The following is a 12551-nucleotide window of genomic DNA, read 5'->3' as shown; positions in this document are numbered from 1 at the left end:
GTAACCTGTCCTTTAAATCGGCTTCGGTACCCAATGACTGGAAGTTAGCTAATGTAACGCCAATATTTAAAAAGGCTCTAGAGGTGATCCTGGCAATTACAGACCGGTAAGTCGAACGTCGGTACCGGGCAAATTAGTCGAAACAATTGTTAAGAATAAAATTCAGACACATAGGAAAACATAAACTCTTGAGCAATAGTCAGCATGTTTTCTGTAAAGGGAAATCGTGTCTTACTAATCTATTAGAGTTCTTTGAAGGGGTCAACAAACCTGTGGACAAGGGGGATCCGGTGGACATAGTGTACTTAGTGTACTCTTACGTAAATTAAGCTGTCATGGGATAAAAGGGAAGGTCCTTTCATGGATTGAGAACTGGTTAAAAGACAGGGAACAAAGGGTAGGAATTAATGGTCAATTCTCAGAATGGAGAGGGGTGACTAGTGGTGTTCCTCAAGGGTCAGTCCTAGGACCAATCCTATTCAGTTTATTCATAAATGATCTGGAGAAAGGGGTAAACAGTGAGGTGGCAAAGTTTGCAGATGATACTAAACTACTCAAGATAGTTAAGACCAAAGCAGATTGTGAAGAACTTCAAAAAGATCTCACAAAACTAAGTGATTGGGCAACAAAATGGCAAATGAAATTTAATGTGGATAAATGTAAAGTAATGCACATTGGAAAGAATAACCCCAACTATACATACAATATGATGGGGGCTAATTTAGCTACAATGAGTCAGGAAAAAGATCTTGGAGTCATCGTGGATAGTTCTCTAAAGATGTCCATGCAGTGTGCAGAGGCGGTCAAAAAAGCAAACAGGATGTTAGGAATCATTAAAAAGGGGATAGAGAATAAGACTGAGAATATATTATTGCCCTTATATAAATCCATGGTACGCCCACATCTCGAATACTGTGTACCGATGTGGTCTCCTCACCTCAAAAAAGATAGTCTAGCACTGGAAAAGGTTCGGAAAAGGGCAATTAAAATGATTAGAGGTTTGGAGAGGGTCCCATATGAGGAAAGATTAAAGAGGCTAGGACTCTTCAGCTTGGAAAAGAGGAGAATAAGGGGGGATATAATAGAGGTATATAAAATCATGACTGATGTGGAGAAACTGGATAAGGAAAAGTTATTTACTTATTCCCATAATACAAGAACTAGGGGTCACCAAGTGAAATTAATAGGCTGCAGGCTTAAAACAAATAAAAGGAAGTTCTTCTTCACGCAGCGCACAGTCAACTTGTGGAACTCCTTACCTGAGGAGGTTGTGAAGGCTAGGACTATAACAGCATTTAAAAGAGAACTGGATAAATTCATGGTGGTTAAGTCCATAAATGGCTATTAGCCGGGATGGGTAAAGAATGGTGTCCCTAGCCTCTGTTCGTCAGAGGATGGAGATGGATGGCAGGAGAGAGATCACTTGATCATTGCCTGTAAGGTTCACTCCCTCCGGGGCACCTGGCATTGGACACTGTCGGTAGACAGATACTGGGCTAGATGGACCTTTGGTCTGACCCGGTACAGCCGTTCTTATGTTCTTATGAGGCTGAGGGAACTGGGATTATTTAGTCTGCAGAAGAGAAGAATGAGGGGGGATTTGATAGCTGTTTTCAACTGCCTGAAAGGGGGGAAGGAGTCCAAAGAGGATGGAGCTAGACTGTTCTCAGTGGTAGCAGATGACAGAACAAGGAGTAATGGTCTCAATTTGCAGTGGGGGAGGTTTAGGTTGGATATTAGGAAAAACTTTCACTAGGAGGGTGGTGAAGCACTGGAATGGGTTACCTAGGGAGGTGGTGGAATCTCCTTCCTAAGAGGTTTTTGAGGTCAGCTTGACAAAACCCTGGCTGGGATGATTTAGCTGGGGATTGGACCTGCTTTGAGCAGGGGGTTGGACTAGATGACCTCCTGAGGTCCCTATTCTATGATTCTACGATTCTCTTGTCGTGTTAAGGCTGCAGTCCTTAACATAAGAGTAGAATATGACATGAGTAAAGTAATACTAAGTGATCCCACTTGATGTCTTGAGTCTTAATTCAATATTAGTTAAATGATATCTTGGAAGCAAGCTTTAAAGAAAGTAAAAGTACTGTCCTCCTGATTGATTAATAGAAGATGTACAGTATTGCCAGTTTCAGGCATTCAAAAATCATGAGTCATGTCTGAAAATCATGAAATGTTTTTAAAATAATAAGTTCTGGGTACGTTTTCTTTGCCTTCTGATATGAGTCTTTAGATTACAGTTGGGGCATGTTTTCTGGCTCTTTTCATCAACCATGGGGGCTAGTGACTTTTCTTTAAATGAAAGGTTGACTCTCTTGACTGCAGAAGCTGGGGTTTTAAGAAAAACACCAAATATTATGCTACATGATAAAATTGTGAGAGTTGGCAACACTGGGTATAACAGAACAATTATTTTAGAAGGCTGATTTACAAGGGGGAGAAGTACCATTCTCTAGTCTATTAATTATTTACGGGCCAATCCGACATGAAAGACAAACTCCTTAACTTTATCTTAAGGAGTGATGGAGAGCCATACTGAATTCCAGCTGCAGCCTTTATTAATGTAGTATTACCAAAGCCTGGATGACTTTCTAGTATCTCTGTGAGAAGAGACATTTTTAAATGATATAAAAGCATATTCATGGTTCATTTGGGGAAGGGATTAGCAGCGTTTGCAGCTGCAGACTACTGCTATCCAGAGTCATCCTTGAAAGGTGCAAGCTGGTGTGCAGATTTTTCAGTACTGACTCACTGATACTATTGATCTTGGTCTTGAGAGGCCTCACTTATTTGGAAAGTGAGAGATGTAAACTCAGGTCTTAAATAGCACTGAGAGATTGGATTATACACACAAAAAGTGATTTTTGTGGTATGGAGTTTGTCCAAGAGTTGCAGTGAAACAACCACTGAATAGCTTCCCAAAGGTGAAAAGCTATTGGTTTATCCTCTAAATCATCTACAGCTATGTAAGCCTGTGGAATGATTTAGCGAGGGGTGGGAGGACATCGCAGTCGGCAGGACCTCTTCCTAAAGGGCTAGTGTTGTCAAGAAAATAAAACAAAATAATGTTGGCAGGTAACAGAAACACTTCCCAGCTTGAGGTTCAGCTCAGTTTTTTGTCCCTCTTCCTCCTCTCCCCCAACTCCCCCCCCCCCAACTTCCTGAAGACATTCTATCTCCCAAATAGCCACCTGTGAAAAGAAGCAGGTAATGTTCTTGTCCCCTATCATAAGCAGAAATTTGTAAATAAGAATTAAGGTAACTTTTGTCTAATTTGAAAAATTGACAGTCCTACTAAAAATTTTCAGAAACAGGTTGTGAAGAAGACCTGAAACAGTCAGCGTAAAATTGACCACAGGTTGAATTACTGTGGCCCATATTCTGCAGGAATTCACCCTAGATTATCATAATTTTTTAAAGGCCATAAGGTACCATTATGAAGTTGTTTTTAATAACTTTTGCTCTTTTAGTGTATTTAACTTGTAAGGGAGCTGGGTTGCTTTTAGCAGAATTTTGACCTCTAGATCCATTAAAGAAGTAAACATACCAGAACATTGTCTGGTACGTACGTGCTTTTTCATACTGTGTGTTTCCTCTGAGACCCAATGAATTAACTCCCAAAAGATTGAACATATGTGTCTTCTGTTAGTAGAGACAGTATAATTTAAAAATAGCCCGGTACTTCAATGAAGATGAAAAGTCTGCTTGCATGGAAAAACTTAAACTGTAGAAGGAAGATCTAGGAAAACATAACAATCCAAAGCCACATTAAATGCTACACCAGGGGTAGGCAATCTATGGCACGCATGCCGAAGGCGGCACACGAGCTGATTTTCAGTGGCACTCTCACTGCCTGGGTCCCCGGCCACCGGTCCGGGGGCTCTGCATTTTAATTTAATTTTAAATGAAGTTTCTTAAACATTTTTAAAACCTTATTTACTTTACATACAACAATAGTTTAGTTATATATTATACACTTATAGAAAGAGACCGTCTAAAAAGGTTTAAATGTATTACTGGCACGCGAAACCTTAAATTAGAGTGAATAAATGAAGACTCGGCACACCACTTCTGAAAGGTTGCCGACCCCAGTGCTACACACTGTGTTCAGTAAATATTGTTATGCTCATAAATGGTTGAGAGGGTCTGCTCTAGATCACTAATTAGTAGTAATTTTTTTAACCAAATCTTAAAGGGATTAAAATAGGAGTGGACCAAATGTGTTCTACACTCTTACAATATAGCCCACCCTCTGTAACAGGGAGGTAGTGTTCCATCAGATCAAGACAGCACTTAATGGAGGAATCTGTATTCCCCATGTAGTCCGAGTGGTGGCTGATCTACTCCACTTTGTACAGACTGAAATATGGCCTGCTGGCTCCAGGCACTTTTTCAATATGGTTCTTCAGCAAAGCTTTCTCTTTCCCTCTGTACCACAAATTAGAATAAAGTTGCATCCTGTTGGTGGCAGTCTTGCTTAAGTGACAGTTACAGCCATTGTAACAATATCATTCGAGGAGGCCACAGTTTGTAAACTAAATGATCTTCAGCTTTAAAAACATGCAGACTGGAGGTTTTTAATATTGAAATACTTAAAATTGTTTAAATGCAGACGACCCAATCCTGAACTCCCTACCAGTGTCATCAATGGGGAGTTACTTGCTGAATTCCATTGGGAGTTACTCCTCCATAAAAAGCTCAGAGATGAACCCTAAAGTTCTTTTGTTGTAAGTCAGTTTCTCTGTTTTGCTTTAGTACTGGTCTAATTCTTTTACCTACTGGTCACCAGCAATACCATTGATACTAGTTATAATTCAAATAGTCTTGAAATAAGTTATATTCCTCTTTCCTCACTCCTAAGGAAAAAATAACTTGCAGCTTACATGCAATGAGAAATGTTTGCTCTGAACTCTGAGTGCTGCACTGCCTTTCATACCTGCATTACAAGGGGCTGAGCTAATGCATACATTCTTTGAGTACAGCTGTGTAGGCAGCCGCATCTTCTTAGCCCTGGTCTACACTACAGAGTTAGGTCGAAGTTAGGTCAACATAAGCTACCTTACAATGTCAGTGTATACACTACAGCCTTACTCCCTCTGATGTCAGTGTAGTAGGGCACTTACATAATAACTCCACTTCCATGAGAAGCATAGGGCTTGTGTCAGTGTAGTTAGAGCGATGCAGGGTCCATGTAGACAGCGCATTCCTTACATTGGCTGTTCCCTGAGCTGTGAAATTGACAAGAAAGTCCTCCCCGCTGGGCTGCCCCCGGTGCTGGTTTCCCTGCTCCCAGCTGGATTGTTGCCCAGGCTCCCTGCTCCCCGCTTGGAGCTGGACTGCTCTCAAGATCCCAGCTTCCTTCTGGAAGCCCGGCTGCACCAAGGCTCCCGGCTCCTGGTGGTGAGGCGAGATTCCAGGCAGCTGCCTTGCTCTCAAGGAAAGAGGACAAGGAGGCAGAGCCCCAGAGCTAGCCAGGCTTCTGGCATAGAGTGCGAAGCTGAGAGCCCCAGAGGCTAGCTAGGCTCCTCACACTGCCCCTCTTAGGTCAGTGGAAGCACTACTGGTGAGGACACACAAGTGACCGAAAGAGGGTAGTGTGGACATGAACCACCGTAATAATTACTGCGGTAGATGAAAGTCAACCTAATTTAGGTCTGCTTAAGTTTTTAGTGTAGACATGACCTTAGAGTGGAGATGGATTGTGATGCTGTGGCAATGTTCTTGGATAAAGCTGTGGTTTGATTTAGTTCTGTTTTATAAATCTTGGCGTCTGTCAGCAATTTGAGTGTGTTTTCTGGCTTAAGTGGGGCTCATCCAGTTTTGTTTTTTAATCATCAGCAGTTTTGTGTGTTGGAATGTTTATGAATGAGTATCTTCTTGGTTGTTGTTGTTTCCTGTGGAAATCGAGTATGTGGTTTCAATTATTTGGAGTAAAGCTACTTAATCAAAAGGATGCTTTAAGCATCCTGATTAAAAACATGCTCTGCCCATATGGGGAAAGAATCATTGACTTAAAGTAACGGATGATAATGGGATAGCTCTTTGTTTAAAGTTCATTTACTTAATCCAATGTTAAGTCATTAGTATAATACAGGAGCTGAAACAGCATACAGAACAAGGATTTTGTGGTTCTTATATTTATAATGGGGCTGTGTTTTTCAGGGTTCAAATGTTGATCATATAGCTTCATTGTCTTAAAATGTACCACATAGCTTTGGTAAGATTATTGGAATTTAGTCTTGTAACTTAGAATTTTGTTTTAAAAAAATCAGATTAATGGTTGTCTTAGTTCTTTAGATACCTTTTAAAAAAAAAAAAAAAAACTTTCTCCACAGCTAGAAATAATGGATTGGAGCAGGTTCAAAGTTGACATTGTGCAGCTTTAAATCTGCTGGAAGAAACAGGGCACTGTACTGCTGAGTACCATTAAGTCTTTACAGCTGGTAATTCCATGGCAGAGTTAATAGTACTCACTGTAAGTTTATACCAGCAGTTCCCAGAATACATTTACTGCTGCTTAGAAAAATTAAATTTGGTCACTTAATAAAAAGCAGTGATATTTTTAAATCTACTGTAGGTTTGCACATTGAGGACCCTGTTTTGAGTTTCTCTGCATGTGCATATTTCACTATATCAGTGGTGGGCAACCTGCCGCCTGTCAGGGTAATCCCCTGGTGGGCCACGAGACAGTTTGTTTACATTGACTGTTTGGAGGCCTGGCCGCCCGCAGCTCCCAGTAGCCGTGATTTGCCATTCCTGGTCAATGGGAGCTACAGGAAGTGGCGGCCAGCGTGTCCCTGCGGCCCACCGCTTCCCGCAGCTCCCATTGGCTAGGAACGGCAAACCACGGCCACTGAGAGCTGCGGATGGCACAATGTAAACAAACTGTCTCGCGGCCTAACAGCAGATTACCCTGATGGGCTGTGTGTGGCCTGCAGGCCACAGGTTCCTGACCCCTGCACTATATAGTGGTTTATAGGTGAGCAACATATCAGTAATATTTTCTGGTTAAATTCTAACATATACTGTTGCATTATAGCAGAATGTCCTGTGTATGTTAGAGGGTGGAGGTTATTTATTACATAATTATTTTATTATTAATATATGTATATATTGTTTCATCCCAAAGGATCCCAAAATGCTTTACAATCTGTAGCAATACAGGTTTCAGAGTAGCAGCCGTGTTAGTCAGTATCCGCAGAAAGAACAGGAGTACTTGTAGCATCTTAGAGACTAACAAATTTATTTGAGCATAAGCTTTCGTCGGCTGCAGCCCACTTCATTGGATGCATGTAGTGGAAAATACGGTAGGAAGATATATGTATACACACAGACTGAGAGAACATGAAACAATGGGTGTTACCATACACACTCTAACGAGAGTGATCAGTTAAGGTGAGCTATTATCAGCAGGGGAGAGAGAAACTTTTTGTAGTGGTAATCAAAATGGTCCATTTGCAGCAGTTGACAAGGTGTGAGGAACAGTGGGGGGTGGGGAATAAACATGGGGAAATAGTTTTACTTTGTGTAATGACCCATCCACTCCCAGTCTTTATTCAAGCCTAGTTTAATGGTGTCCATTTTGCAAATTAATTCCAATTCAGCAGTCTCTCATTGGAGTCTGTTTTTGAAGTTTTTTTGTTGTAATAGTGCAACTTTTAGGTCTGTAATCGAGTGACCAGGGAGATTGAAGTGTTCTCCAACTGGTTTTTGAATGTTATAATTCTTGATGTCTGATTTGGGTCCATTTATTCTTTTACGTAGAGACTGTCCGATTTGGCCAATGTACATGGCAGAGGGGTAGTGCTGGCAGATGATGGCATATATCACGAGCCCCTGATGGTGTGGCTAATGTGGTTAGGTCCTGTGATGGTGTCCCTTGAATAGATATGCAGACAGAGTTGGCACTGGGGTTTGTTGCAGGGTTTGGTTCCGGGGTTAGTGTTTTTGTTGTGTGGTGTGTAGTTGCTGGTGAGTATTTGCTTCAGGTTGGGGGGCTGTCTGTAAGCAAGGACCTGCATCCATCTTTGCACTTTCTTTCCATGCTGCTTTTTACCCACATGGAACACTCCTCAGAACCGGTTCAGAAAGCCACTACCTTTTCCACATTTAAATCCCATCTGAAGATGCACTTCTACCATGATACCATCAAGAAATTAAGCCATGGGGCAGTTGGGGTAGATTATGTATCTAATGAAAATAACAAAATACAATATTTTTGAGGTGGGGAGTAGGGGGAGAAGGGTTGTATTATCCGGATTTAACCAATTGCGCTGACTACTTTACTTGTATGTTGTACCTGGTTACCCTTCCTTTAGCCAGTTTGTTTTATTTTGGGTTTGGGTTTTCTTGGACTGTAAACTCTTAAATCCTCTGAATACGAAAAGGACACCATCTTGAAGTCTAGTCAACTTAGAAGATCTTTCAGGTACTACACTTATTTCTGAGGCCTCTTTAAACATCTTTGTGGCTTTAGAATTGCACTTACATAGGTGTTTTTAAAATGTGTGTTTTCTCCACAGTTGCTGTGTGAAGATCCAAACAAATAGGGAAGACTGATTTTAATGATGGGGTTGAGCCAGTGAACACTTAGGCTGTGTCTACACTGCCACTTTCAGCACTAAAACTTTTGTTGTTCAGAGGTGTGGAAAAAATACCCCCTTGAGCTACAAAAGTTTTAGTGCTGAAAAGCACCAGTATAGACCACATTATCGCTGGGAGCCACGCTCCTGGCAATAAAGCTACCACCGCTCATTTGGGGTGGCTTTTTTTTATTGCTGGAGAGCTCTCCCCCAGTGATAAAGCATGTCTTCACTACCCACATCACAACGCTGCCGCGGCCGCGCTGTAACGTGGGTAGTGTAGACAGTACTTATATCAAGCATAAGATTCAATCCTGCAAGGTGCTAAATACTCCTATGAAGTTCGGAGGCCCTTTGACTTCTGCAGAAGTCAGTGGGACTTGAGGGCTAGAGGTCCTTAGAGGATTGAACCCGCAGTGCTTACTGCTGTGAGTAATAACTTTGGTGGCATGAGTACAGTTACTCATATGCATAACTGTTTGGTGGATTGGGCCCTAACTGACTCTCTGAAGAGTGAAGTGAAATGCACAAAATAAACGAACAGGAAAACGGGGTAAGGGGGAATATCAAATCTTCCAGTTACTGGTAAATGTAAATATCTTGAGGGATACTTATAACAGTAGTAGGTTTAAAAGAAAGTTCAGGTAGTTTTGTGAAATAACTTGGTGTCCCTTTTAAAAAAAATAATCTTAAATACTGAAGAATGTTAAATTATTAAAGTAATCACAAGTGGGATACTATGATTTTTATTTTATTTTTTTTATATTAGGTGTCTGAATTGTACTGATGGTCTTAGAAAAATATCAGTAACACTCAGTTTGGATATTTTATTTTTCAGAGCTGTTGAGTCTCAGACTGAAGGACAGTGCTCCCCACCAGACTCCCTTTGGAGGCGATACAGTGAATTTGAGTTGCTGAGGAATTATTTGTTAGTTAATTATCCGCAAATTGTTGTTCCACCTTTGCCAGAAAAAAGGGTAAGAAAATTGAAACTTCAACTCACTTTTGCCTTACATTTAGCACTGAATTTAGCTGCTCTTAATTCTATTCTGTTCACACAGGCTGAGTTTGTTTGGCATAAGTTATCAGCGGATAACATGGATCCAGACTTTGTGGAAAGACGAAGGATTGGTTTGGAAAACTTTCTAATACGTGTGGCTTCGCATCCCATCATTTGTCAGGACAAAATTTTTTATTCCTTTTTAACACAGGTATTGTAGAAAGACATTCTTTATTTCTAAGTACTTCCCTCCACTTTTACTTACTTGTTCAGCTTTTAAATATTAAACACTAATAACTTTTCTTCAGTGACTTATAAACTGTTTCCTGCTCTACTTCTGCATTAACAGATTAAAGGTGGGCAAGTGTTATTAGATTATCTAATCTACCTCCTGTCAGTACACAGTGGTGCTTTACCATGTGCCTTATAATTCTTTTTCCAGTCTCATTCTAAGGCTGTTCGGGGATGAGATTACCACATCCCTTAGAACTCTATTCCACAACTTAATGTAACTCAGTCAGGAAGTCTTTCCTGACACTAAATATAAATATTTAGCATATTATACATTTTGCTGCATTTACTGCACTGACTTCCAGTTTGTTGGGGTTTTTTTGGGGGGTGGGGGCAGTTTGGATGCAACTGACTAATCTATTAAACCAGTGGTTCTCAAACTTTTGTACTGGTGACTCCTTTCATACAGCAAGCCTCTGAGTGAGACCCCCCCTTATAAATTAAAAACACCTTTAAATATATTTAACACCATTATAAATGCTGGAGGCAAAGCGGGGTTTGGGGTGGAGGCTGACAGCTTGGGACCCTGCATGTAATAACCTCACGACCCCATGAGGGGTCCTGACCCCCAGTTTGAGAACCCCTGTCTTAAACCTTATGTGCTTTAGTTCTTGGCTATTTCATGCTCCAGTCTGACAGCTGTGATTAACAGGAATCCTCTCACTGACAGTCCTAGAGTGTCCACTCTGGGGGAAGGACAGAACTAGAACTTACTGATGTTCAGGTCACATTGTAAAGTTGTGACTGAAATTTCTTTTTTGACTCATAGTTCTTATTGAGGTAATATTATTTTAATTGCTTTGTGTGCCTAATAGTTGTGATATTGCATTTTACACATTGGGATGAAATTAATGAACACTTTCCATGATTCATAGTTACACATATATACCCTCCTGTACCATACAATATAATTCTTCAAGCCTATTTTGGTGTTTAGGTGGTTGAATTATTTCATTTTCGCATCTCTCACTCAGTTTTTACTTAGGCAAGCTACATCGTTAGTTCTTTTTAATCTTTCTTGATACATTACAGGCGGCTGGACTTGGTGACTTCTTCTGAGATCCCTTCCAGCCCTACATTTTTATGCTTAATTCCTCCAGCTCTTTAATCCTTTTTTCTTGCTTTCCACTGAATTTTCTCCAATGTGTCAAGAATTGTCTTTGTTGTAAGTCAGTGTCCAGGACTGTGTCAGTATCCTAGGTACAGTCTGATAAGAATTAGTCTCCTTTCTTCTGCTCAAATAAGATTGAACTTTTTTTGTTGTCATCACCCTGCAACTGAATATCTAGTGTAGGTCTAGGATCACATTTGTCACTGCTAATAGTGATCATCACAGGAAGGTTGACCTAATGAAGAAAAACGTAATTAAAACTTACAGGAAAGTGGCATGTATGGTACTTGCTTTTGCTTTCTTAATATTTTTTTCTTGTTTGTGAAAGTTTCTCTATTACAGTTCAGCTTACAACCTTTAGAGTATTCTGCTGTAGGTTATTAGGAGGAGCATTCTGTGAACATGCTGAATGTTTATCATCTGAATTAGCCAGACAATACAAAAGATCAGTTTTAAATTTGCAATGTGAACATTGCCATCTTGACTACTTCAGTTTCTTACTTAAGTTAAGACACTTAAAAAAAAAATTAATGTGCTCTATTTTTGAGGTATGCTGTTTTGAAAAGTGGTTCATTCATTTGGTCTCGTTGGTCTGATGGCTTAGCCGGTCGTATAATGAGCTAGAAATGAGGCAGATTGAGGCCTCAACTCAATTTCAGTCCTGGAGTTGGTGGTGGCTGGGAACATTAAAGAAGTGACTCTGCCATTACCCCTCTTCTTATAAAGTGTGAATCACTCCTCAGACAAGAATCCTCTTAAGTACACAGGATAATGCAGCCTGCTGGTGTCGTGTAGTGAAGGGGAAAAGTTGTAAAGGGGATGGTGGGTAAACATAAAAACTGTCATACAGAATGACCCATTATTCTAAGTCCAGATGTTGAAAGGAGGATTTTCTTGACATACCTTTTTTAGAACTTGGTCTAGTGAGTGGGACTGAGCCCATATTTGGATGCTTGGGGTTCCCACATAACCCAAGGAGGATTCTCCAATGTCCTTTCTGCCTAGAAGTGGTGCTATTATCATGTCTCACGTAGACTGTGCTTGCTGTATGTTTGTCAGTGACAATTACTGAAGTGAAACTTTTATTTCTAGGAAGGTGGATGGAAAGAAATGGTGAACGAGACCGGGTTTCAGTTAAAGGTAATAATTATATGCATTTGTGTAGTGAATGTTGTGACCCTGTGAACTGTTCTGACCACAGTTAAAGACCATAGTTCAGTGTCTCTGCAGAGTTATGCTTGCTGTTGTGTTAAAAATAGCAGGCCCATGACGAACTGCATAATTTTGACCATATAAGGAGACAGTGTAGTACTGGTATTATGTAACAGATAATTACCAGATTTCATAAGTGAGGGAAGTTGCAACAGGTCAGTTAATCTGCCCATGTTTCATATTTGATGCAGTGTAGAATTAATATTAAGGATTATGACCCCTGTATTTTTTAAAAGAAGACTGAGCTGGTTCAGAGTGACACTAACCTAGATAAATATCATGCCAAAGCAGGACCGTAAAGGCCAGCACTAAAGGTTGACAGCCTTGAAGGAGAGGGTGCTTATTTGGGGTG

General features: G+C 40.5%; 2 protein-coding genes across 3 annotated transcripts in view; one reads left to right on the top strand and one right to left on the bottom strand.

Annotated features, from left to right (window-relative positions):
• LOC123378359 (TGF-beta receptor type-2-like) overlaps positions 1-12551 on the bottom strand; it is a 148159-nt gene that overhangs the window by 89381 nt on the left and 46227 nt on the right. The gene's annotated exons all lie outside the window — the stretch shown is intronic.
• Positions 1-12551, top strand: part of SNX4 (sorting nexin 4) — a 58008-nt gene that overhangs the window by 14753 nt on the left and 30704 nt on the right. For both annotated transcript variants that reach the window (XM_045032024.1, XM_045032023.1), the window contains exons 3-5: positions 9424-9562; positions 9647-9796; positions 12080-12127. In XM_045032024.1, the coding sequence (XP_044887959.1) occupies positions 9424-9562; positions 9647-9796; positions 12080-12127 (337 nt within the window). The remainder of the gene's footprint in view (positions 1-9423; positions 9563-9646; positions 9797-12079; positions 12128-12551) is intronic.

The sequence above is a fragment of the Mauremys mutica genome, chromosome 10, assembly GCF_020497125.1.
Source record: "Mauremys mutica isolate MM-2020 ecotype Southern chromosome 10, ASM2049712v1, whole genome shotgun sequence".
Taxonomy (NCBI): domain Eukaryota; kingdom Metazoa; phylum Chordata; order Testudines; family Geoemydidae; genus Mauremys; species Mauremys mutica.
This window is presented reverse-complemented; position numbering and strand designations above follow the sequence as displayed.